The sequence below is a fragment of the Melospiza georgiana genome, chromosome 2 (assembly GCF_028018845.1).
Source record: "Melospiza georgiana isolate bMelGeo1 chromosome 2, bMelGeo1.pri, whole genome shotgun sequence".
Classification (NCBI taxonomy): domain Eukaryota; kingdom Metazoa; phylum Chordata; class Aves; order Passeriformes; family Passerellidae; genus Melospiza; species Melospiza georgiana.
Genome location: NC_080431.1, coordinates 51,513,443 through 51,539,565, shown reverse-complemented (window position 1 = coordinate 51,539,565; position 26,123 = coordinate 51,513,443). Strand labels below are relative to the sequence as shown.

Genomic DNA, 26,123 nt, shown 5'->3' with positions numbered 1-26,123 from the left:
TAGTTGTACTTAGGGGACTGCATTGTGGTGACTGAAATGATTCCAGGGATTTGATTTATGGTGAGCCTTGTGTACGGTTGTTGCGTCAGCACAACTCAGAAGGCAGCAAATGGGGATGGGAATTTTCAAAGCCAGTTGTCTGAAAGTTTGCAGTGTTATGCCTGGGTTATTTCAAATTATTCTAACATTTAGAAAAGAAAAGGTTCATGGTAAAAAAAAATAGTGTATTTTATTAGACAAGCTGATGTAGCTGGAACAAAGGAGTAAAATGTCAGGTCAACTTCTGTAGGGCTTCGCTTTTGGTATATAACTGGATGTCAGTAAATAGTTTCTGAGTGTTAATATTTGCCTGTTGTTTGAAATTTAATTTTTTCTGTTAAACAACAGGCCTGATAGGTGTTGATGTGTTCTACAAGTTGTGCCCAGCTTAATGTGTAAGATTGCAGTTGTAGCTGCTTGGCATACTCAGGGACTCAGGATAGTTGTAGGCAATGCCATAGCTAATTTTAAAACTGTTTTGTCAGTTTTGGATAGCTTTTCAGTAAATGTGAAATTTCAAAAACATTTATTTTGATTCTCAGTTGCAGATTCTTTTTGATTGAAATTCATTTTTGAAATTATACTCATGTACTTGTTATCTAAGTTCAGTTTAGAGTATATAGTCTGGTTTTTCTCCACTGAGCAAAATGTACTTCAGAAACCTTTGTGCAGTTTGAAGACACTCCGAGCTAATTTTTCACAAAAGTAGCATTGGCTACAGAAGATCTGAAAGGGAGGCCTGGTGATGCAGTGGGCATCTGTTACTGTGTGACTAAGAGGAGCTGGTGATATCACTTTCCACAGACAGCTAGCAGTAACCTCCCACTCACGAGCTTTCGTGCTCACGGGGGATTTCAGCCATGCAGACATCAGCTGGGAAGGCAATCTGGCATTGTGTGTGCACTCTTGGTACTTCCTAGGCTGTGTTGGGAAAAATTTTGTAACTCAGATGCCAGGGTTAGGGTTATCTCTTCACTTTGTCTGCTGCTTTCAAGTAGGGAAGAGCTGTGACCTGTTTGGTCACAGGTGGCAGCCTGGATCTCGGTGACTGGAACATGACTGGGTTGCACATCCGGAGAAGGGCTGGGAAGGTAAGGAGCAGAATTAGGATCTTGGACTTGACAACTGCAAGCTTTCACTTATTCAGGAGATTGGTAGGTAGAATCCTTTGGATGACAACCATGAAGATGAAAGGTGCACAGAAGAGCTTGAAAATTGTTAAATTTGGCAGTTTGGAAATGAACCATTCAGCAGTAGCAGAAGGCCTTTTTTGCCCAAGCAGGGAACTTCTAAAAGACCTAAAACACAAAAGGGGAACATACAAAAGTACAAGTAAGGACAGACAGCAGGAGTGTAAAAGTGCAATTTGGTATGTAGGGACAAAATCCCTACCACCTTGCCTGAGTGCAGACATTTAGTCCAGAAGGACCCTGATGAACATGAGTACTGGGACGACAGAAACCTCAGACAGTTTAAGTATGAAGATCTGCTAGTGGACTAAAGTGTTTCTGGGAAGGGACTGGCTAACTACAGCTTTGGTGAAAAGGCTGTGGGGTTGTAGTGGTGTCTGGTTGAGTGCAGCAGGGGAAGAGATTGGCTAAGGTGGCTGTGGAACAGCTGCCCTTGAAGGTTTTGCGATTCAGTCAGACAGAGCCACTGCTCATCAGATCTCATCTTGGCAGTAAACTGATGCTGAGGTTGAAGATGACCAGTGTTTCTGCAGTGTTCTGATATTTGATGAAATGGGCAGCTTAACACCTCTCTCACGTGGTAAATGTATTAAGAAGGTATGTTCTGGAATTTATCAAGTCTGTGTAAGATCATCACGGTAGTAAACATTTAAAATTGACTTTTTGCCTCATAAGACTTTTTAAATTGAGCAATATCAGACTCCCTACTTTCAGAGTATTAGCCCAAACAAATAATAGCTTTTGCTAAGTAAAGATTGTATGCTTCCTGCCTGGCTGGATCATAGAATCATAGAACATGCTGAGTTGGAAGGGACCCTCAAGGTTCATTGACTCCAACTCCTGGCCCTGTGCAGGACACCCCAAGAGACCCACCATGTGCCTGAGAGCATTGTCCAAATGCTTCTTGAGCTCTGTCAATCTTGGTGCTATGACCACTTCCCTGGCAAGCCTGTTCCAGGATTCAGCCACCCTCTGGGTGAAAGCCTTTTCCTAATATCCAGCCTAAATCTCCCTGACACAGCTTCAGGCTATTTCCCCAAGTCTTATCACTGGTCACCAGAGAGCAGAGATCAATGTCAGATAAGATTTCACATTCACGTTGTTGATCTTTTACTAATGCAGAAAAATGAGTAAAAATGTTACTTTTCTCGAGTAAATACCAAGATTTCGGTTTCATGACCCTCGGACTGTAACCAGTAAAGACACTCATTAGCCAGCTCAAAATAAACAATTGAAAAATCTAGTGTTAGCTTCAAACCTGAAAATTAAAAAAATAGAAGGTTTAAAAAGAACATTGAGTAGAGATGGAGTAATATTCAAATTTTATGTTTGGAGCAGTTGCATTGGTTTTTTAGAGGGAAAGATTTCCTTTTACTCTTAAAAAACCAGAACTTTAGTGGATTTTTTTGCTTAGTTCAGATAGGTTTTGTTGTGTAAACATTTCATCTATTTCAGTCAGCAGCAGCTGTCAGACTGCAGCATCCTGTTGACAGGAGCTGAGCTCCACCTCTATTATGTGTAAAGGCACTGGTGGTCAAGGAACAAACTTAAACCTTGTGAGTGCAGGGGATAGATTTCTATGTCTCATATTCATGTTTTTGAGAGGTTTCCAATACTGATATGAGGTGCAGAATAGGTGACAGTGTTGCTCAGTGAGTGTAATGTTTGCAGACATAAAGATGGCCAATAAGAGCTGCTATGAAAGTTACAGGTTAGTTACAGGGCTGGGTTTTTTTCCCTCCCCTGAATAGTGTATTTGGCAAAGTTAAGGAAAAAGAATAAACCTGGAAAGTATAATTTCTGTTTCTTCAAAATAAGTCAGCTCTTCAAGGATTAGTAAGAGCTGACACTCTTGTCTGTTTCTTTATGGAAGTGTGCTGGATAAATACCAGTTCAAAACATAATTTTTTCCCCCTCCTTCACATTAGAATGAAATTAAGACCTGAAAATATATATTTGAATATGATATAGATTTCAGACTTTCCTTTAACAGGTATGGTTTTATCACATTGAAATTATTATTAGCAGAGCTTAGCACCTTCACAGTTTTAAGATGTTCTTGCTGTTGCAGGCTCTTGAGACCAGATGGATGGTCTGTGTACAAGTGAATGTGCCATATACTAAGGAGAGTGTGTTAATCTCACCTATTTTCAGGACTAAAGAGGCCAGAAGGCAATAAATTCATCAACGTAAAAACTTAATGTTCCCGAAGCTTCATTCTTACAAAAACACAGATAATACAAATATGATTTACACATGAGATTGGAACTGTTTGTGTTGTGTACTCAAAAACCTAAATACATGTATAGATCTCTTCAGGTTGTTTTCTTTTACAGTAGGATTTCTTAATTTCTTTATTTTAAAATAGCCTTTTTGAATGTAGTGATTTTATTATTGTTTTATTCATGTGGTTTTTTACCAGAAAAATGGCAAGCAGAATAAAACATTTTTCTGCTTTCTAAGTTCTTAATGTGTAATTCTTGATGTGTAGTCTGACGAGTGTTGCTGTGAATAATTTAAACAGCAGTGGCTTTTTCTTTTCAGCATAGAGGAAAAAATAGTAGGATTAGGGAATAGTCTCTTCTTGGGAGGTGGAGAGGTGAGGAGGGATAGTTGGTGTGGTACTTACTAGCTGTTAAGTTCAGTCAAACCTGCCAAGTGCGTAGTGAGACTGCATGTTCAGGAAGCCTCACTGAGACTGTAACATCACATCATGCACAGTGGGTCAGAACAAAGGTCCATGAAACCCACTGTTCCATATTGGCCAGCAGTGAGTAGGAGATGCTGGGAGAGAATAAAAGCACAGGGCGTTCATGCAGGGGTGCCCTGCCAAAGTGCCTTCCCAGCCTCCGGCTGCCTCCGCTGCGGCTCGGGGCCTTGGAGATGGAGGTGCTGCCTTTCTGTTCACACTGAGTAGAAGAAATAGGCCTGCTTGTCTGAAGAGCTCTTCTCAGTTACTGTAAGAAACAGATACAGACAATAATATTGCTTCTGTCTGAAATGTAGCTCTAAAGAAGAGAGTGTATCATTCAGTGCTCTGCAATTACTGGGTAGCTATATGCCCATGTATGCTGCTCTGTATTGCCAGAGGTGCAGTTCACACCTGTCTTTTTCAGATGCAGTAGAAAGAGTTCATTGCATGTATTGGGGCTGTTTTCAGTCCCTTATCTTTTTTTTTTTTTCTTTTTTTTTTTTTTTTTTCTTTTTTCCCCCAGAGAGTCTCTTCAGGATTGTGTCACTGGTTTCAGTCTGTATGTGCTGCCAATTTTTTACCCCTGTTGCACAGGCTCTCAGAAGACCTCCTGTGTCTGTATCCTGTCTTCCCCATGAGTGGGATGTCCCCTTTACTTTTTGGGTTCTGGCCAATGTGGCTCTTGTTTTGTTTCAGCAGCCATGTTTCTTTGTGTACATTATGCACTGCTTGCATCCCACTGTTTTCCCCAAAGACTGTGGTATCTAAGGTTACTGTTTTCTCTGTGGGAGATGAGAAAGCAGAAGCATATCTTCACTGCTTGCCCAAGCAAGCCTGATACAGCCTACAAAGTCTCCATCACAAAATCCTGTGGATATAGCTTTTGTCCACAATAGTGTGGGAGAAGCTTGTGGAATGGGTTGGAGTATATGTGGGCAGTTCCATAATTTGCCATGTAGTCAAACAATTTGGGATACATGTGCTCAAATTATGGGTTTTGCTGATTTAACATCACCATTTAACCAAGCAGGCTGTTATCAGTTCCTTGCCAGCTGGTGAAACGCTAGAAAGAGCCTGTCCAGAATGACATCTCTGTTCAAAGGATTTGGAAATGCAGTGGAAATGGAGTAACCAAACATGAGTTTTTAAACAACTACAGAAGAAACAAATTGAGATGGGAAAATGTAGCCCAGGTGGAAGTGCATGATAAGATTAGTGGGCTAATCCTGCCTATGCTCGTTTAGCTAGGAAAATGGACTTAGCTGTCTTGGTTTATTATTGCTTAAGGTTCTATTAAACACTGCTAATATTTTTGCTTTTTGGACAGATGAAAGCTGGAGGCAACATTTGTCTCCAGGCAGCAGTAAACAATTAAAAGCTGATTACCCTGTGTGCTCAGCTCTCACCATATCTTACATATAGTTCTCTCCCAGTCCATTTCTCATGGAAGGGTCCATTTTTTGTAGGGTCCATTGATGTCTAGGATACTTGTGGGATTTTTGAACATGATTAGATGTGTTGATCAAGAGTTAGCATGATATGGACTGACATAAATACCACCAGAAATGATCATTTTTCACCTAGACAACACTTGATTTTGATTTGATTTTTTTTTTAAGGGAATTAGGAAATCCACTAAGGCTTTTCAGTACTGTGCTAATAAACTGGGTAATTGAAATTCTGTCCTGTAGATGCTGTTATCATCCCCATGTATTGAAAACGTTTGACATCTTGTTGTTTTGGCATTTTGGCCCTACTGGGTTTTGGAAGACTGTGTATGCATGTGACTGTTGAGCTGAGGTGATTTTAGCAAGGAGCTAATTAATCGTATACTCTTGTCTCATTGAATGTTGGCTGGGGAATTCAGAGAAAATAAACTGTCACTAATTTCTTAGGGATATGTAAGGCAACCTGCTCTTTTTGAAATGTTATTGTTCCAGGCTGAGCTAATGAGAAGGATGTCAACTTTTGCAGGAAGCAGTGGTTTCTTAGGGTGTTTTCATTAATGTGGAGGTGTTTTCATAGAACCATACATGAATAGAATATACTGAGCTGGAAGGGACCCACAGTGATCGTCAGCTCCTGGCCCTGGGCAGGAATTTGCCCCAAGAATCCTCATCATGTGCTTGAGAGCATTATCCAAACACTTCCTGAGTTCTGTCAGGCTGTGACCACTTCCTGGGGAGCATGTTCCAGTGCCCAGTCATACTCTTGGTTGAAGAGCCTTTTCCTAAACCTCCCGACACAGCTTCATGCCTCCCTGGTCACCAGAGAGAAGAGATCAGTTGTTGACCCTGCCCTTCCCCTCATGAGGAAGCTGCAGACCACAGTGAGGTCTCCTCTCAGTCTCCTCTTCTCCAGCTGAGCAAGCCATGTGACCTCAGCCACTCTTCATATGGCTTCCCCTCATCCCATCACCATGGGTAGCCCAGATTAAAAAGGTGTGATAGCAAAAACGTGGTGCCCTGCTATGATCCCTATTAGCTGTTTCCCGGTGAGGAGGGACAAACTTGGAATAAAGGGAAATGATGCTTAGTCAGTAAAATAGTTTTTCTTACTTTAAACTCAAAGAAATGGGCAAAATACTGGGATAGCCAAAGACTAGATTTTAGTCCCTGCAGTTCTTGTATCTATTTTTCAGTGACTTTAATTTATGTAAGAGTTCCTAGAGTCAGGACCAGGGCTCTAAACTATTGCAAGACTTTGTTTTGGATTGTATTTCAATGCTTCAGGCTGGAGCGGGCACAGTACTCTTTGGTGCATTTGAAACAAAAATTCAGCAAGGGTCAGAAAAGGAACTCTAGACAGCTGCCTAATTCTTAGCTTAGCCCAGCTTTGTTTGGAACCATTCCACTTCTGGGCTGTTGCACAATCAAAGAAGTGTGCTTAGTTCTAGCACGATGAGTGGGAACTGCTTGCCCTGAGAACCAGGGATGGATCCTTGTGTGCTTTTTATATGGCAGTACTGTGTCCCACTTTCTGGCAAGCTGTTGGAGTGCTATATTTCTCCAACTGTATTGTTACATGAAACTTACTATATTGTATTGCATAAAATGTGGGAACAATCACCAGCTTACTACCTTTTGCCAATATTTTAGGGAAGAATGGAGTGCTGATTTGATTAGACTCCAGAAGCAATGTAAAGACCCATGTGCAGGCATGTGTGTGAGGCTGTAAATCCCAGTCTCTGAATTCTAGTCAAGCCCTTCAGTTTAGCAGGAAGTCAGCTATAAGCCTTTCTTCACTGCTTCCTGTTTGTTACTGTAGGTGATTCTACTCTGGCTGTTATAAATCTAGTCATTTCCCATGAACTGTGTGAGCCATGTCAGAACCTGGGAGTTCTCACTCCTGTGAGGTGAGCAGTAACATCTGGGTGTGCTGGAAGAGTACTGCGTTTGAGTGCAAAATTAGAGTCATGGCTGGCTGAAAGGAGCACTGCTGCATGTGTGGGAGGAGTTTTAGTTGCCTCTTTTCATTTGGGCAAGCTGCTTCTCCAGTATCTCCCTTTCTGGTTCCAGCATTGCTCTTCCAAACTGCTTGGCTTCTTTCATGGTGCTGGTGATAGGCAACTGTAGATTGGGTCCTCCTGGACAGAATAGGACAAGGGCAGGTCTACAAGAGGATTGGATCCCTGTTTAATTAAGCTCTGTACTTTCTGCATCTTAATTCTGAGAAAAGCCTAAACACATGAGACAGTTCCAAAATTTGACCTCAGTTCATGGATGGAGATGCAATCAGTGTTGTGGTAAAACTATTCCCCTGTGCAGCAGTCTTACTCCAACAATCCTCTTCTTCCTCCCACATGCACTACAGTGCAGTGGAGGTGATGTTATCTTTAGCAACAGTGATAGGAAAAATGCCATTTTCTGGAGTCATCTTATTTTCATGGTCTTAATACTTGTAAACTCATTTGTGGGACTCAAACTGTTGAAAGAAAATAAACTTTGGTGTTCTTACTAGTCCAAGCCTCATTTTCCTGGGTTTTGGGCATTGTGCTGTTTTTCAGTGTGACTACTGGCTGTGTTGGTGCTTGCCCATTTCTGTACTGCAAACTAGATTTCACTTTTGGTTTCCATGAGAAAGTGCACAGGGCATGCCCTGCAATTTAATTCAAGCCTGTGATTGCAGAAAGATAGATAAGACAGGCAGGTCCTAGTGAAGAAACCATTAAGTAAAATGGCCAGATGCTTTAGGTTTGTTGAAACCCAGAGCAAGAAGTACTTGAGATCACTCAGACTTTGGAAAGGTGCCAGGTTCTGCAGCCGTATAGTAAGGGAGTACAGGAAGGGCCCACTGGCCTGAATATGTCACTTTGTACCTTTAACAGATACTGTTCCAGGCTGCTTGAAAACTCAGGAAAATCATAATCCCTACAAGTGTTTGTCACTGATAGCTCTCCAGGCAAACATGCTAAAGTTTTAATTTCAGTAAGTCAACAGTGGTAGCTGGAATTGTGTTCTACACTGGGCTTGATTTTCATAGCTCCCAACAGCTTAAGTTTCTAAGAGCAGCAATAAAAGAAAAAACCAGGAAAAGGTAATATTAATTAAATGTAAATTGTGCAGGTAGCTGATGTACTGAAAAGCAGCAGAGCCTAATTAGTAACCACGTTGGAGGCTGCTTTGTGAATGCCTAGTCAGCCTCACCACAGCAGGCCTATGATTTAAATTTTAAGGACATTAAATATTTAAAAGTATCTAAGTATGTAAGAACTAAAAGACTTCTTTTCTTTATTTTAGGTGATACTGTCACTATTGGAGATGTGTCTTTTAAACTCAAAACACCGAAGAACCCAGAACTTGTTCCACATAACTACAGTAAGGATCTGCTTTCCTTTTGAAGGACTTTCAAGGCTTTATTAAAAAAATTTCTATTCACTCAGTCACCTCCCTGACTTTACTGAAATTATCTAAGGAATATGTTTTGAAGAAGCATGCAGTTTGGGGTAGGCTGTCTTTGCTTAGCTCATTATCTCTGGTTCAGCTGGTTGTGTAGGAATCTTAACTTTGAATATAAATTATCCCATTAGTCAATGGGACAGCTAGAGAATCATTTCTGTATGTTTAATTTTTTGTAAAAAAAGTTTCTTATCCAGGGATTACTTCTAAACATAATCTCAAGTTGTATAGTCATTAAACTGTGGCCGTTTAGAATTACCATTCAATTGTGATATGATTATACATCCTAGCAGTTTGCACATGTATTGTGTTTTTTTGCTGTGATATTTAGTATTCCCAGGTTGTCACATAATTGTTGTCAGCAAACATACAGATCTTTGTGATCCATCAAGTTAATGAGAAGTTAGTTGCATAGTCATGAAAAACACTGTCAAATGGAAAATATGCAGACAATAATGCACATTAACAATGTGCACACATGTGCCTAAAATTCATTCACACTATCTTTTGATACCTTATTACAGACATCACTGGTTTGCAGCCATTCTTATTTCCTGGCTGTTCACACACGATACATGCTTCTTGAGCTTTTCCTTTTGCACCATGGATCACAAGTGAATCACGTTTGCATTGTGGCTTTTCTCAGTAACAGGCCAGATATTTCCTGAAGATCCAAAATGATCACTTGCCATTTGTTCAGAACTTTCACATTTAGGCTGCTGGATATCCAGAATGCAAGTTAAAAAACATCCACTAACAACTGATTTTTCCAGTCAGATAAATTTGCAGACCAAAACCAAGCACGTGTGGTATTCTAAAAGGGTATGCAAATCTCACATGACGGTTTACACAGCGACAAGCTCTGAGAACTCCTAATGACTGTCATTGCACAGTTCTACAGGTGGAAAGTGGGTGTAATCATTGACTTCAAGTGAATTTGCTTTCCAGGATTGTGTCTAAATTTATTACAGGGCATTTTGAATCAAGAAAACTCCTGAGGCACTGGTCTTTTTGTTTGTTTTGTTTATTTTTCAGAAGGATAGCATTGATAATATCAGCAATAGACTTGGCACTGCACAGCTGGCAGTATAAAAAGTTTATATTGTTTTCTTAGGTAATAGTACTGCAGTTCATCAGACTGGCTTTAGGTGGTTCTGTTTGAGCAGGAAGGTTGGACAAGCTGACATCAAGAGGTCCCTTCCAACCTCAACTATTCTGTGTTTCTGTGATTCCTGATTTTGTAATGACTGGGATAGTAGACTCTTAATATCAACATGTTTAGATACTTGTTTCTTACCTCTATTTTGTCACACAACATTTTGTCTGAAATATTTTCCCTTGGAAAGGTGTAGCAGAAATACAGAAATATAGAACAGTTTTGGTTGAAGGTTACCTTTAAAGGTCATTTAGTCCAACCCCCACTGCAAAGAACAGGGACATCTTCGGCTAGATCAAGCTGTTGAGGGGGCGATACTAAGGAGAAGATTTTATTTGCTTTGACTATTTTAACTGGTGTGAAATCTGCCAGTAGTCTGATGGGCCAGATCACTGATCTGCATCTGGACTGTGGGCTGATGAGGTCTCATAACTCAGTAGGCATCACACTGTCACTTTCCTACCAGGTGATCTAAGGTAGCGAAAATTTCCAGTGTCCTGTGCCAGCCCTTGTTACAGGGTAGCCTATGAGGAAAGGGTTTCTGTTTTAGACTGTAATGACACATCCCATTCCTCGTGAGCTCCCTGGGATTGCAGCCAAACAGTTGAGAAATGTTGCACAGTATTATTACTTTTTACAGCTCCTTAAATAATAGATTTTTGCTTTTCACTGTTTATTTTGTATTCCTCTTCTCTCATTTTGCATCAAGGACATCAGTTGTCTATGCCAATCCGTTTTCCTTATTTATAATTTTGGTAGATTAATTTGTTTGCTCATTTTCTGTGCTGTACCAAATGTGTTAATTGTAACAATGCTTTACCAATGCATTTCACTATTACAATTTACCAATGCTTTTTCACTACTACACATTTTGTTCAACCTGCACTTTTCATCAAGTTAAATGTTAGCTCTAAGTTACTCTAACATCTCTTTCAGTTCTTTGGACTGAGAAGGTAAGAGAATTACGAAAGCATTTGGTAGAATCAAAGGAGAGATTTTTCCGTTTAATGACTATAAGAAAAAGTCTGAAAGGCTGCAAACTGATACTGAAAAAGTTATTAAGCATGGAACTGTACAGAATAATGAGATCTTTGCTAAAATCTGATACCATGTAATAATGTTTTTGTTACTAACATAAGTCTGATACCAAGTAACAGTAACACTTATTAGAACATATGTATTATTAGTAGTTTCTCTCTTTAAAAAAAAAATAATTGTGACTAAAAGGAGCCTGTGTCACCCTTGGGGTACTGCTGTCACATAGTAGTCCTGTACTGTAAGTAGGCTTATTTAAGGTACAAAATTTTGCTTGTAAACCTAAGTATCAAATGAGTTAAAATTAAGTAAAGTGGAATACTAAGGTATTTCATAGCAGAAAATTTATTTCAAATACCTGAGTGCAGTTTCTTTGTATATTTAAACTTAGGACTTTTTTCACCCTTAGTGTTTAAGTTCTTTGGTTATCTTGTTATGGAGAACAAAGATATATTCCTGCAGTGGAGTTAAGTAGATTGTATTGACTTCCAAGACCAAGTTGATTATCATCTTGTGAGATATTTAGAGAGTGTATGTGAATTACTTAACAGATTCTTTTCTTCTTTTATGAGTACTTCTGTTTTTGCTGTATGAATGACTGCTGTAGATACAAGTATTTTTGGTATAAATCAAATGGAATTGCATGTTTATACTAATTTATAAACTAAAACATCACATATTTTTAAAATTTATTTTAGTAGCTAATATTAAATTAAGAATGTAGTTACATGATTTCTTTTAAACTAAGACTAGAAATAATTAGATCATTTGTTTAAGTGGGAAATATCCCTGAGAAGGTCTCTGCCATTGCAATGTTTGTAGTGGAGTAAGAACTAGGAGGAAGGAATTGAAGCAATTGCAGTTCATTTACTAGTATTGCATATGATATTGTTTCCTAGCTCCTCATTTGTATGAAGTAAAATGTTTCTGCTTTTGTTCTTCTGCCAGATAAAAGCCTTGTTAAAATGTTGAAAGTGCATATCTATAATTTGCAGCAAATTTTAGGTATATTATAACATATGCTAAACTCAGCATTGTTTCCTAGGCTCAAAAATAGCCTTAAAAATCAGAAAAAATCATAACGTAGTAAAGAATGTAAATGTATGAAGTACCTACAAAAGTTTACATTTGTTATTTTGTCACATAACTGATACCAAACTATTTCTTTGTGGTACCAAATTAGACTGATTTTTAGCTTCTTTATTGCACCATATTACATTTTGCAGAAATGGATAGGGTAGGTATTGCTGCTTGCCCTATGTTTCCATGTCTTTGCTTTTCAGGTTTTTTGCTAGGTCCTAGCAGGTTCTCTATGAAATGCTCCATTTTTTGTGTTCATGTGAAATATTAATTTGTTTTGCTGTTGTTGGCAAATTGCTTTTTCTTGGAAGACGATAATTAAAGGTACATAAAATCTGAGTTCTTTTTGTAAGTGACAAGTAAAAATGAGTCACGCACAGGGGAATTTTATTAATGGGATTTCTGTCAACTGTGTCTGACACGTTCTAGAAAGAGGGCACTTATTTTTGTGCTGCTTGTTCTTTTATCAGTGAAAATAAGCCCTACATTTTAAAAGTCTCACCATGTCTGGAAGCAAGATTTTTTCTTTAATTATATTTTGTAGAAACTTTGTGTGACTTTCTGTGATAGTTTAGATCTAAAATTGCAAGAATGCCCTCTTTTTTTGGGGTGGTTCATGGCAGTGTACTGCTTTCCTTAATAGTTTCTGGAAATGTTATGAAAATTACAATGTACTTGACATTTTAGCTATTTATTAATCTTGACAAAACGATTCCCAACAAAGCTCTTCCAGGACATTTTGTTCAATGATGGCGAATCCTCGTTAGGGCAGGAAAAGGGAAGTTCTTCTGCAACAGGGCTTTGCTGCTCTGTGAAGGTGCAAGTGCATTCAAGTGAGTTTACATGCAACTGCACTGAATTGTGGAAGATTAATTTCAGTGTTATTTTTGCCAGATGTCCTCAATCTGAGCACCCCTCCAGTGTGTGATCAGAAGTGATATGTGTGTGTACAAGGGATTAATTTATTAATTTAGTTTGGGGGTTTTTTTTCAGTTGAAATATATGAAACAATAATTATTGTGAGGAATTCAAGAAGAATGTTTGTGTGTGTAATAACCTCTGTCCTCACAGGATCGTAAGTGCCACATATTGAAGTTGGGACTGATGTATGCTCAGTTTTTGGTTTAAGTAGGCTCAGCTTTTCACTGGAATGTGTGCTCGTTCTTTTTTGTGTTAACTTTACATCTGAGTGTCAGCGTGTAACACTTTCTAGAGACCGGTTGTATTGCAGGATGACTGTAATTTCATGCTAACAAACACTTCATTCATTACATTTCTTCATTCCTAGCCTCAGGGAAGGTGTCTGCTGTCAGAGATGATGATGATTTCAACAGTTTGAGTTTTCATGCAGGCTTCCAGCTGTTCTGCTGTTTGGGTGTTACCGCCCAATCCAGAATCTGAAATAGTGGGCTTTTTGTCAGTAGAGCTCTGGATGTTTTGCATTATTGTCCCTATTTTGTCTGTACTGAGTGAGGCACAGGCAAACATGGGGACATGGAAACCTACAGACAAGGTCTAGATGGAGCTCAGGGAGTTGCCCCCACTGTTCCTTGTGCTTCAAAGCAAGGTCAGCTGAATCTGAACCACTCCTGAGAGGTGTTTGTCCTCCTTGTTCTTAAAATGTGCTCATAATGTAGATTTCAGAACTTCTCTGCACACTTTGCTCCAGTAATTAAGGATTCTTTTGTGAAAAAAGCTTGTTGGAATGCTTCATTTAAGTTTTTTTGGGCACACTTTTAGTTGCCAGGGGTTTATTCTATCTAGCATAGCTTTGATGCAGAGAACTTTTTTTCTTCATGGTGGTTCTCTCTTGCATATTGGAAAACAGTTATTTCTCTCCTAGACTCAATTCAAATATCTTATGAAAATTTTTCTTGGTTTTTATCCTAGATTCTCTCATACTTTTTGATGCTGGCCTGAGCTGTTGTGTTCAAAAGCAGACACACTATGTCCCTCCAGTTGGAGTATGAGCTATGGATAACTGCTCTGACTATGTATTTTTCTGAGTAGTACATCCAGCTAGGAATAGTTTCACTTATTCCATGTTTGTGTCACAGGGAGAAACTTAGTCTTCAGAATCCCATTCAGGGTTTCTTCCAGAAAGTTATTTGGTTTTACATGTTTTCCTTTATATTATCTTTTAATTTCTACTTAGATGGAGAATATGATTTATCTGTGTAGAACTAACACCTTCCTGTGAAGTAATCAACTCAGAGGAATTGATAAATGAGCTTACAGTCTCATTCAAGAAGTAACTTCCCCCTTTCTAAGCCCCTGCAAAAACTTGCAACTTGTTTCCTTAACACCACAAGACCAAAAATTTTTGGAATGAAGAGTGTTCCCATGAAAAATTTATGAGGAAAAATAGTATTCCAGTGAAAACTGTCGGTGATGTAACCACATTATGAGACTGAAAACTCTTTGGGTTCTATGCATCAGCATTAAATGGGAAGAGCAGCAATGTTTTATTTGCTAAATGGCAGCAGCTGAAAGCAGACCACATAGCAGTGTCTCCCTCTCTACCTTGGACGTGCTGCCTCCTTCACCCTGTCCTGGCCAGCTCACTCTTTTTCCTCCTCGTCCCCCAGGCTGAGCAAGCTGTGAAGTAAGTCTCAATGAGCTCATTTTAAAAGAAAAATAAAAATTCCCTTTTTGAAAGGTATTTATGTTTTTAGACAAAGACCTCCTTCCTTGTCCCTTCTCCCTTAGCTGTGTTTTACAGGTGCTGCTCCCTGTGTTGGATGTGCTGCAGACAGCCATGGACAGCCACAGGACCCCTTGGTATTCAGATGGGAGGGACATCTTGCTCCTGTCATTAAGTTATAGCTCTCCTGAAACAAGGAGCCATTCTCAGACTTGGAGCATGCCTTGTAGTGAAAGTACAGGGTATACAGAGGTGTTTTTTATTCTGCTGAAATTATGTATGTTGATGTTTTCTAAGTGCCTGTTGGTTATTATGAGATCGACCAGAGTTATACAGGGACAGGAGTTCTGCTGTATTTTGTACCACATCTGGAACAGGTGTTCTTAGTTTACCTAACCATCTGAACAGTGGGAAGAGTTACACATCTCCTTCATTTATGGGATTTCTTCTGTAGGTGGGACACAAGGACTTGCCAGCAGATAATGTCTGGTATCTGCAACGAATCTTACAGCTTCAGTGAGTGTGCCAAGAATTCAAGTATGAGTGAACTGGAATATTTCTGAGGCTAGCATAGCCATTTCAGTCTTGGCTTTATCAAAAGTTGATTTGTGGATCAAACGAGAGCAGCTGCTGTGTTTGCTTCAAAATCTATCTAAAACATTTTCTACTTTTCTTTTTTTAGGATTTCTCTGTTCAGCTTCAGCTGCTCACTTTACAGAATGTTTGTGCAGATTCTGCTAGGTGCTGTTCTGCTCATCACTTATTACAAATCAATAGAATGCAATTTCTTTTGCTGTCAGTCCTTGGTACACAGGAATAGCAAATTGTAGCACCAACTACTCTCCTGCATGTGCCAGATGGTGTCTTAGAGAACATACTGCAGAGGCTTGCTATGCACCATCCTGCAGATTAAGAATATAGGGCCTACTATTTAACTGCTGCAAATCAGCAGAGTGGCACTAAACAGATTGTGCAATCCCAGTTTGCATTAGATGCTATCTGACTCATCAGATAATTAATAGAATTTGTTGTAATATATTTGCTGCATTTGCCCTGTCTTCTAAAACTGTCAAGAAAATTATTATATGGTACTTGTGGTATAGTTGATATATAGCTCTTGAATAGAGAGGATTTTTTTTCATTAAGTCATATTAGAGAAAACCTAAAAGCCTTGCAATGCAGAGAACACAGTACAAGTAGTCCAAAATTATATAAATTAAATACAAGATACTGTGTATGTGCATCTGAGGTTGCTTTTGAAAAGCATACTGTGCTTTGGAAACTGCAGCACTGACTGCATGTACAAGAAAATGTTACATTCTTCTAATTTTAAAATGACAACTGGGAAGGTGAAGTAGGTTTAGTATCTGAACAATGTACAGATACTACATGTTAGAACTGAAGGAACTGACAAGTGGAAGCTGCTCTCTTGACAGTTCACCATAGGGAATGCTAGCTTGGAATCGTTGGCATCATTTGTAGCAGACTTTCTTTGAGTGAGTTTGCAGATGTCAATGTGCTACTTTGTGATTGAAAACATGTATTATAATTGATCTAGCTGTAATCTGTTTGTGAGGAGAATGATGTGAATGGGGAAGCAAGGAAGCCTTTTTCTATGAAATGTATCAATAAGGAACTGTCTTTTGTGACCTTTTCTCAAAAAAAGCAGGACTTTCTCAGATATTAAGTTGTAATTTTTATATATTGCTATTGCAGAGTACATTTGGACTGTTTGAACACAGTGATAATATAAGTGCCTTTAAATTACTTAAGGTTTTTTATGGGGATCACATCTAACATTTTATATTTTTTTGAATGCTGTGCACTCATGTTCTCTTTTACATGATAGTTTTTCTTGCAGATGCTGCTGAACATTCTAAAGTCCTGCTGCTATTTATGGTACTGTTTTGAAGTGTGAGCCAAGTTTTTTTTTATTGAGACCATCCTAAAAATGAAAAAGATAGCTACACATATTAATGAGAATTATGCCAGAGGCATTTGTAGTCAGGTTGTGTCAAAGCTGGTTTTGCTGTGCTGCTAGTGAATAAATTTTGACATGAGAGAGTTCCAAGCTTATTTTTCCACTGCAAGCAAAGTATTTTACTTTTGAGACCAGCTATTGTAGAAATACACTAGAGACACATTGGCTTCGTCCAGGTAGAAGTAAAATCAATGTGAGATCTGTCTTAAAATTTTAATCATACCTTTAAGATAATACTTTTTCTTTGTGTGGTGCTTTTCAAATTCCCATACCTGTCCAGTAGCAAAGTTTGGACACAGCAGTTACTCTGCTGTTATCTATTACCCTTTATTTCCCTTTATTATAGATACATAAAGAATGTATCTAGTAGGAATTTCCCTAATTTCCTTGAAAATCTTGTAGAAAGGGACATGTTATTCCTGTGAGGAATTGATTTGCACTTGCCCAGCTGTGTGTGGTACAATGTGCATTGCTTTTGGAATACAGTACTTCAGCAATGAAGAAGAAAACATTTTACATTCATATGATCTCACCACACCATATGTGAAAGCTAATCCTGGACACACTAATGACAGTTGTTCAGAAAACAAAACTAGAACATAGGGTAAACCTGAAATGTTTGTTTACAATTAGTCTGACAATTCTAATGCATAGATTGCCCACCTGCATGTGTATGCTATTTCTGTTCACATTGGTAGTAAGGATATTGTAAATTTCTCTGGAAGCAGATGATTTCAAATGGATTCCCTGAATGCCAGACAATGACCAAAACCTTCAGTTAATTTTTGTTAAAATTTTCCTTAATTTCCCTTATGCTTGAAAAATCTTCCTTGATTCTTACACAGTCATTTAATGCTGTTTCTGTAGTCTTACAAAAATAGATTTTAATTGTGGTTTGTGAAGATTCAGCAGCGAACTGAACTCCTTCAGGACTGAGTGGCACTATTGCCTGCTGTTCTTGACTCTGTCCTACACATACTGGTGCCCCTGTATCAGATGTAACACCAGGGCTTGTTTTTGTAAATGTTGGCTTCTAATTGCACCCAATAATCACACTGAAAAAAGGTGAATAACCAAGTATTAGTTTGGAGATTTCATGGCCTCTTGCTCCTTTCTTACTGCACTTAAGGATCCCAATCACTGCCCTTGAGCCTCCAGCTTCAAACCTCATCATTGGTCTTGTCAGACTGTTCTGAAAGCAGCCATACACACCCATGCCTTCATAAATCCCCCTCCTGACTTGCATATGTTCCCCTTCTCCTCCTGCACTAGTGCTTTTTGCTTGTGGCTGAGAAAGAGCCAGGCTTTTCTGGGGAAGTGTGTGAAGGACTTTTCTGGGGATAGGATGATGTATGGCAATGAGTGTGATGTATGGCTCCTTCAGTATGCTGTTTCTGCATGATGCTTTCCAGTGCTGCCAACATTTGTATACATGTGATAAAAGTTAACTATCATCAGGTTATTGTTTTTTAAATTAATGCATATAGGTATTTCTTAATAGAAGTAAATAGATCTGCTTCAATTTTTTTTTTAAATTGTGATTTTGGAAGCTGTATGGTATAAATGTAGTGATAGGGCAAAGTTTGGGTTTCCTCAGTAATTTAATTCTGTGGCTTATTGTGTCAAAATATAAACAAGAATGCAGTTGTCTTTAAAACATGTAGCAAATTAAGTTTGTCCCTGAACACTAATCCTAGTCTGGTGCAATCTGAGGTTTTTTGAGTTTATTTCAGCTTCACAATTCACAGAAGCATTGGGATGTAGGCTGGATAAATATTTTACAAATTATATTTTGTAAATATATTATGTGACTGTATAATGTATTTATATAACATTAACTGATGCTGGGGAGTCCACTCAACCTTGAGTAATAAAAACCAGTTTTTGTGTTGATCAGTTTAATGTGAAATACAAATCCACAACCTATTTTTCTGGTTTATGTTGGTTGTTGTTTTTTTGAAGGATGAAGTTGTGCAGAGAAAAAAGAAATAGGTAAGATAGATGTATAAACTTTTATATGTCAGTTAAGTGGTCTGATATAAACTCTGTGTGGAATTCTCTGTTTTTCAGCTGTCCAGATTAGGGCAGTACAGCTTTGTGTATTTTCATTTTGGAGATAAGCTCAAAGAAAGTGTTGAATGGCCGGGTATCTAACACTTCAAAATTTAATAACCTGCTCTTATCTCTGTGTTTCAAAGTGACAGAGTCTCTGGCCCAGTCTGTAGTCCACCATTTAAGATGGATAATGCAGAAAGATCTTCTTGGCCAAGATGTTTTTCTTATTGGGCCTCCTGGGCCTCTCCGGAGATCGATTGCCATGCAGTACCTGGTGAGTGTGTTGGTTTAAATGTGTTGGAGACATTGTTATTAATGTCAGCCATTCTTATACCAGACAAATGGTAAAAGGTAGTCCTAGAGAATCTTACAGCAAGCTACTTAGGAAGTAAATAAGTTTTTTCGTAAGGGTGCTTTTCAAAGCTCAGTTTTTGTTAACAGACAAATAGAAAGTACAGACGTTTTAATACATATTTTTCTGCTTAAACTCCAGGGGAAAAAAAAGAGTTGGAAAACTGTGTTACCATATGCTATCACAAATGGAGAAACAGGTTGTTCTCGGCATTATGTATGTTAGAAGATTAAGATATCTGCCTTGTGCTACAGACAACAAATCGTTTTTGCTTCATTACATAAAAAAAGAAATGAAGGAAAGGATTCGGGAGAGAAATGTTCTGAGTAACTTTTGGGAACAGTTATTCTGAGTGTTTAGAAAGAGTAGATGCGTGTATGATCCTCTCTTGGAATGTGGGAAGGACTTGTCTACAGCCATCTGCATGAACCATGGCAGCACCATGTACAAAATTTCTCATTTAAAAAGTCAGTGCCCTTAAAATGATCGGGGGGAGGGATGTCTGCCTCAAAACGTGATGTGGGTAGGATTAGGTCTGCTGTGAGCTGTGTGTGGAATCTGGTTGAGCAGAGGGTACACACATGGAGGTGTATAAATAGTTGTCATAAAGATCAGGCATTCCTTTAAAAATCAAAATATACTAATTCAAAGGCTACCTCCCTGAGGTAAAGCATAGAGGAGAAAGCTACAAGACTCTGAACTTTGTCAAGGGGAGAAAAGGTTTCTTAATTCAGCAAACCAGATGTGCTACTTGACAGTTTGATGTTCCTGAAAATAAATGATAAGAGATTGGAATAACCTAAAAAGAGGACTTGGGAAAACACCTGATATCCAGGGATAGGATATAGAATGTACCTTCTTATTTATGCCACAGACTGTATGCACTTGAGATCTATTAGAAAGGCTGCCACTTACTGATTCAATGCCAAGCCAAAAAATTATGTGAAGGCTAGTGTTTCCATGTGAGCTGATACATGCTGTGGTGCCTTTAATGAAAATATATAAGCCTGGAAGACTTCTCTTTGCTGTTGCTGAAAGCTATTATGCATTCCTTCACAGGGCTAATTGTTGAAAAACACTCTTTTTTTCCCCTTTAGTTAAAAGAAAGTGTAACTATATCTGCATGCAACATAAAGAAATTGGTGGCTTTGTAACCCACTGCAAAAGTGGAAAGAAAATAGTTTTAATTTGGTTTCATATCTTTGCTTTATTTTTTTCATGCAGCTGTAGTTGAAAGCTGCCTGTTAAGAGAGGTACATCTTTAATTGAGAAATAAGGACTAAGAGCATTTCATTATGAATCGGTTTCCTAAGCAGAATGCATGATAACCCAGATATGGAAGTATCAGAAATATCTGTTGTAGATACAAGGGGGAGTTGTTTTTATTCCTTTAAGATTGCAAATTCTGAGCATATCTCACATTGAATCAAAATAAGCAAAACAATAACCCAAGGGTTATCCTTTCTTTAATAGCCTGGTTTTACAGATGCAGAGTGCATCTCATTACAGCCAAGGAAGAGAGGATAAGAGTAATACAGTTCATCAGTGTATTGGTAGGGCATGTACAGGTAACAATCACAGCTACATCACGCTATAAGTGTTAATGAACTGTGAGAGTTGAACATTTCAATCTTTCACAGAAAACTTCTGATTTTTATTTGTGATTTGTGGATGCTGGCTGTTTTTCAGAGTCTGGAACCAGAAGATTAACCTACAGGATGTTACAGATGTTCAATGGAAAGCATATATAGCTCTTTTAGAATAGGTTTGGGGAAAATAAAAGTTTATTGAGCAGAAATTCAAACCATTTTGTTTGAGGAAGAACATGCTGTTAACATTTTAAAAATAAGAGATACTAGATTTTGTCCAGATTTATTTCAGATCACTGTGCTGCTGCCTAGAGCTTTTTTTGTACAATTATACCATTAGGTGTGTTCTTAAAGTTCAGTAACTCAGGTTCTAGTGTTATTTCTGCAATAACTTTAGGCTGTTGTCCTCAGGAGCTGACAAAGCGGGAGGTTGAATATATTGCACTGTCGAGGGACACCACAGAAACCGACCTCAAACAGCGGCGAGAGATCCGGGATGGCAGCGCTTTTTATCTTGACCAGGCAAGTTGCAGTCACACACCACCTAGTCATGATTCACAAGTAGTTTGAAGGAAGTTGTGGTTTATATTATGAAAAATCAATGTGTGGATTGTTGTGTTTCTAATCCAAGTAGAAAGTCCCTTGCACAATAATCTCGTTATTGGCATAAATGTTATCTTTATCCAAATCTAGGGCTACTCTGTCTCTTAAGAGTACTACAGGGTTGATTTAGACAGACCATTTTTGGTAAGAGTAAGGTCCATTCTGTGCAAGTTAGATAAGCACTGCCGTTGCTATTGTCTTCCTCAACATTTGCAGTACATTGGGTGTATGCAGAAGATTAGGTGAATCTTCTGATCTAGTTTAATTGTGAAAGCATCTAGTTCATGTGTTTAATGACTGCTCTGTGTTGTGAAACCCAAGCACAGTAAAGGGAGACAACTGGGAGATTTGATTTGAAACTTCACTGTTGACCGGGAATAAAATAATGATTTAAACACTCTTGCCATCCATATTGCTCCAGACCAGTAGCTGATATGCCACAGTCACAGAATGACTTGGGTTAGGTAAGATTTCTCTTCATAGGTTATCAGTGGAGATTTCCTTTCTGATTATGCAAGTAAAATTCACACTTCATGTGTAATGTCTGTTTTTGTAGATACCTAAAATTTTTACAGAAGTTAGGTTTCTGGTTAGATAGGATGCGAGAGTTGCTGTGATGCAGTATGAATTTAAAGGAGTTATCTAAAAGAGTTTTTGGTTGGTGATGCAATAGAGGTTAATGATATCACCATCATAAAGGTGTTTTGTGAGAGAAAACCGGAAACTTTGTTCTCTCTTTTAAAGAATCATTTTTCTTTTTTTTTTTTTTCTTAAATTCCCAATGATCTCCTTTTCAGCTTCCAAATTTTCAAGAAACCTTTAAATAGATTTTCTTGAAACCACAATAAATGGCTTTGAGCAGTGAAAGATCATCAGAATGAAGAATTAAAAATTAATCTAAAATATGTTTTATTTCAGTTACTTCTGGGACTTCAAATTATTTCATTCTTATCTGGAAATGTGAGGATTGCACAATAGGAGATAATTTGAAGCACTGTACTCTGTTTTAGGGCTGTAAATGGCTTCTCATTTACCAGAGGATAAGAGCATTTGTGTAGGTTCTGGGATTAACTCATAGACTATTATCACTTCCACACCTGTCTGCTGTTAGGGGCAGCCTTATCCTCACCCTTGGTACAGGATAGTCAAGGCAATTGACCCATGGTGTAATAGCATTAATTAACTAACATCTGTAAGAGCCGCTGCGTCAAGGACTGTAAGAAGCTCACTGAGATGTGAGATGGTCTGTTACTTGTGTATTTGTCTGTAGACTTTGATCCCAGACTTTGATTTGTACAAAGTGAGGCTGTCTCACTCTGCTTTGAGTCATCTCACTCCAGCATGAACACTCTGGGAAGATTTGCTTCTTAAGATCAAGGTCTAAGATGACCACCTTCCTCAGTTGGTTAGGAATTTTCAGTTGAAAGGTTTTTGCCAGAATCCAGCACAGCAGTACTTCAGACCAAGACTTAACTTTAGCAAGACACCAAAGTACTAAAATCTGTCGGAATCTGTTGCATCTTTGCTGAGCTCGTGTTTTACTCATCATATTTATAACCAATGTGTGTTTAAGCTTTGAATGGAACTTAGGAAAATAAATACTTGGTATTTAGATGAACACTTTTAAAATACTGGAAATATGAAAGATGAATCTCCTAGATAATGATGTTCCAGCTGAGGTTTTCTCATCCTGCATTTTTGTTACATGCATAAAATATGGCACATAGTTATGTTTAGAACCATCATAGTCTAATTATTCCATTCTATTATTGAGCTATAAAATTTTACAGATTACACTGGTGCCTGAATTTCAATGAGTTAATGTAATGATTTTGAGGTTTGCAGATGCTGTACTAATTCAGAGCATTACAGAAGCCTGACACTACTCTTCTTTAAACTACAAGCTATTAACTGAGATCAATAGGAAGCACAAACAAAATATTCCCTAAAGAGCTTGGATTGCTTCAGTTGACATAGCTGAGACAAAGAAAAGGTGAATTCATGTGAGTGACTGAAGGTAGTAGACTCTCCTTTTCAGATTTTTGTACCATTTCCTTTCTCATGCTTGCCCTTCATGTCACCCCAGAGAAGACAGCAGAGCTTGAAAGTGTGGTTTCCAGGACATCCTGTGTCTGAATTCTACAGCTTCAATAAAACTTATCTGTTGTTTAAGATATAGGAGGCTCTTTGTAAGCAAGTCATAATATACTAATGTAGTTATTTTACACTTTGAATAATAATACACTGTAACAAAATCTGGCATCTTGTGACCAGAAAAAACTTTAATTTAGTGACTCATTGGGTTTGCAGACACAGAAAGGTTTACGAAGTTGTCTCTGAGTGACTGTTAAGATATTGTAGTTGTTTATAGCTTCACATTTATTAGTGACAGATTAAGTGCTTTAAGTTATTATCTCAGAGGTTTCAAAACATCTGCTATATTTTAATATGAAGTAATGGAATATGATTGCAGATACTTAATTAAAATACATTGGAGAGGCAGTCCTTTGGAAGCAGTTGTTGAAATTCCATATTGAAGTATATATTGAAAGGCCAGCATATCAAATATTCTTGCATATCAGTATTTCTTAGTACTAGAGTGAATCAAGTGGGAGAGTTGGAGTTAGGTAGTTAGAAGAGATATCTGATGAAGGCTGAAACAAAAGGGGTTTATTTACCTCAGAAATGGATCATTAAAATAAAGGTAAACATTGAACTATCAAATTCACTGCCAATTAAAATCATGTAAAATAAAGAATTTGTGATGAGGTAATGGCAAATTATTTGTTTTAATTCATGTGCTGACAGCAGAAAATTTTGATTGCTTGTCTTTACTTTGGGCCATTAATTTTGGCTTTCAGCTGTTAATTCACTGTTAAAAGCCTCAAAATTTTCATTATTTCTATTACTGAGCTAATTAAGTAACCTATTGGTTTTATTCTCTAATTTATTGCATGGTTTAATTATATTGTATATCAAGTAATTAGAATTACTTTATATTGCATAAGTATTCAAATGGCACCTTCAGATTTTACTTTTATTGATAGAAGACTTGTCTTGCAAAATGGCTTTCTGCCTCTATAAATCTGACAGTTAAGCTGTCAACTTCATTGAACCAGTAAGAAGATTCTAATAGCCTATTGTATTTCCAAAAATTAGGGAACTAGATTTGAGGTTTTTTGTCCTTTTTTTTCCCCATTTCTATATAGTTTTGCTTTTTCTTTTGTGTGTACAGCTACATAAGTCACATCCCTGGTTTAAATTCTCATTACTGCAGCCTTCTGCATTAATAATTATTAAATCTAAGGAAATCCTACATTATTTTAATGTAGCAGGTGAATTTGGGAGAGCAGCTAATCCACTTTGTTAGTGCTTGAGAAGTGTATTGCTCCAGGATTGTGTTGCAAAGGACATTGTCCAGAATGCCCATTTTTGTTTACTCTTTATCTTCCAGCATTTGCATTATGAAGGAAACTTCCCAAACACAAACCATGTAATAAAGTGCACAGTCTTTTCTCTTCAAGACATTCAACTTAACTGAGGCTGGAATAAGTAGAAAGATGTCATAAGGTTATGTGCTGAACAATTGAAAGTATGATGTCATGTTTTTGAAGATTTGCTGCATTCACTGAGTGGATATATATGTATTTCACTGTCATTTCTGTCTGTACAGAATTAAACTCTGTTTTGCAGTGTCTTTGAACTACGTGAACATACTCATTTTAGTTCAATACTTTTACATCCCTAACTGCACCAGCATCCTAAGTTATACAATGGCAAAATGTAAAATTGATTGTCAAGATACCAGAAGAATAATCTTCTGACATGGCTCGAAACACTTCATGTAGTAAACAATTAAACACCTGAAGTGACAAAAATTACTCCTTAAACTATACTGTCTGTAAAATGAACATTACATGAAATCCCCTGGAGTAGCACTACCCAGTCTGGAGTTTGGCTTCTTTTAATCAAAGCAGATTAGAAAGGGAATTATAAAATAAGATGTGAGATTAATTGAATGAAATTATAATAATATTGGAGAGTGAGATTATAATATTTGAGAGTGTGTATGTGCATATGTATGTATGTTTGTGTACACAGATAAAAAACTTTCTATATTTTCTTAAAGACATGTAAGACTGATTCAGCTTTTAACAAAAATTAACCACTGAGTGAAAATTGTGTGATTCTGTGATTTATTAACTTACTGCCTTGGAGGTGGCAGTGAGTTTTTGATGTGCTGGGAAGTTAGCCACAGCCACATTGTCACAAAGTATAATTTCATGGGCTGACTAACACTGCAGTGTCTGTGTACCTAGAACAAGAAGTAAAATAGTGAAGTCTGAAGCAGGAAGAGACAAGCAGTGCACTCAAAAGTGTGAATGTTTCTATTCATTTTCTTAGTTTCTCCTTCAAAGAAGAGGAGACAAAGAGAGAAATATTAGGTAGACATCAACAGTATTTGGATGAAATTAATCTTTGTTGATGTTGGCATAATATATCTTTTATCTAAAATAAAAATGCATGTTAAGGAGCTCTGTATGGCAGCCTTTTATCTCATAGAAGTGATTTTGGTATAATCATTTGCAATACTCCATTCATACTTCTTAAAGTGTCAGCATTCAACTGGATTTGTTAGGCTAGCAGCTCAGACTCTGGTGTCTTGTTTTGATGTGCAGGGCATATAGATGAATATCTGTGATGTAATGTGAGGATCATGTATTTGTAATTCCTTATAAGAAGTGTGAGATTCTTTTTTCTTGCTTTTGTATCTGTTACATGTATATTCCACTTTCTTTTCAGCTGTTA

At 37.8% G+C, this 26,123-nt stretch overlaps 1 protein-coding gene across 1 annotated transcript in view; it reads left to right on the top strand.

Moving 5' to 3' along the window:
* Window positions 1-26,123, top strand: part of VWA8 (von Willebrand factor A domain containing 8) — a 182,782-nt gene that overhangs the window by 3,814 nt on the left and 152,845 nt on the right. The window contains exons 2-4 of the mRNA XM_058018846.1: window positions 8,661-8,738; window positions 18,914-19,044; window positions 21,123-21,233. Coding sequence (XP_057874829.1) covers window positions 8,661-8,738; window positions 18,914-19,044; window positions 21,123-21,233 — 320 coding nt within the window. The remainder of the gene's footprint in view (window positions 1-8,660; window positions 8,739-18,913; window positions 19,045-21,122; window positions 21,234-26,123) is intronic.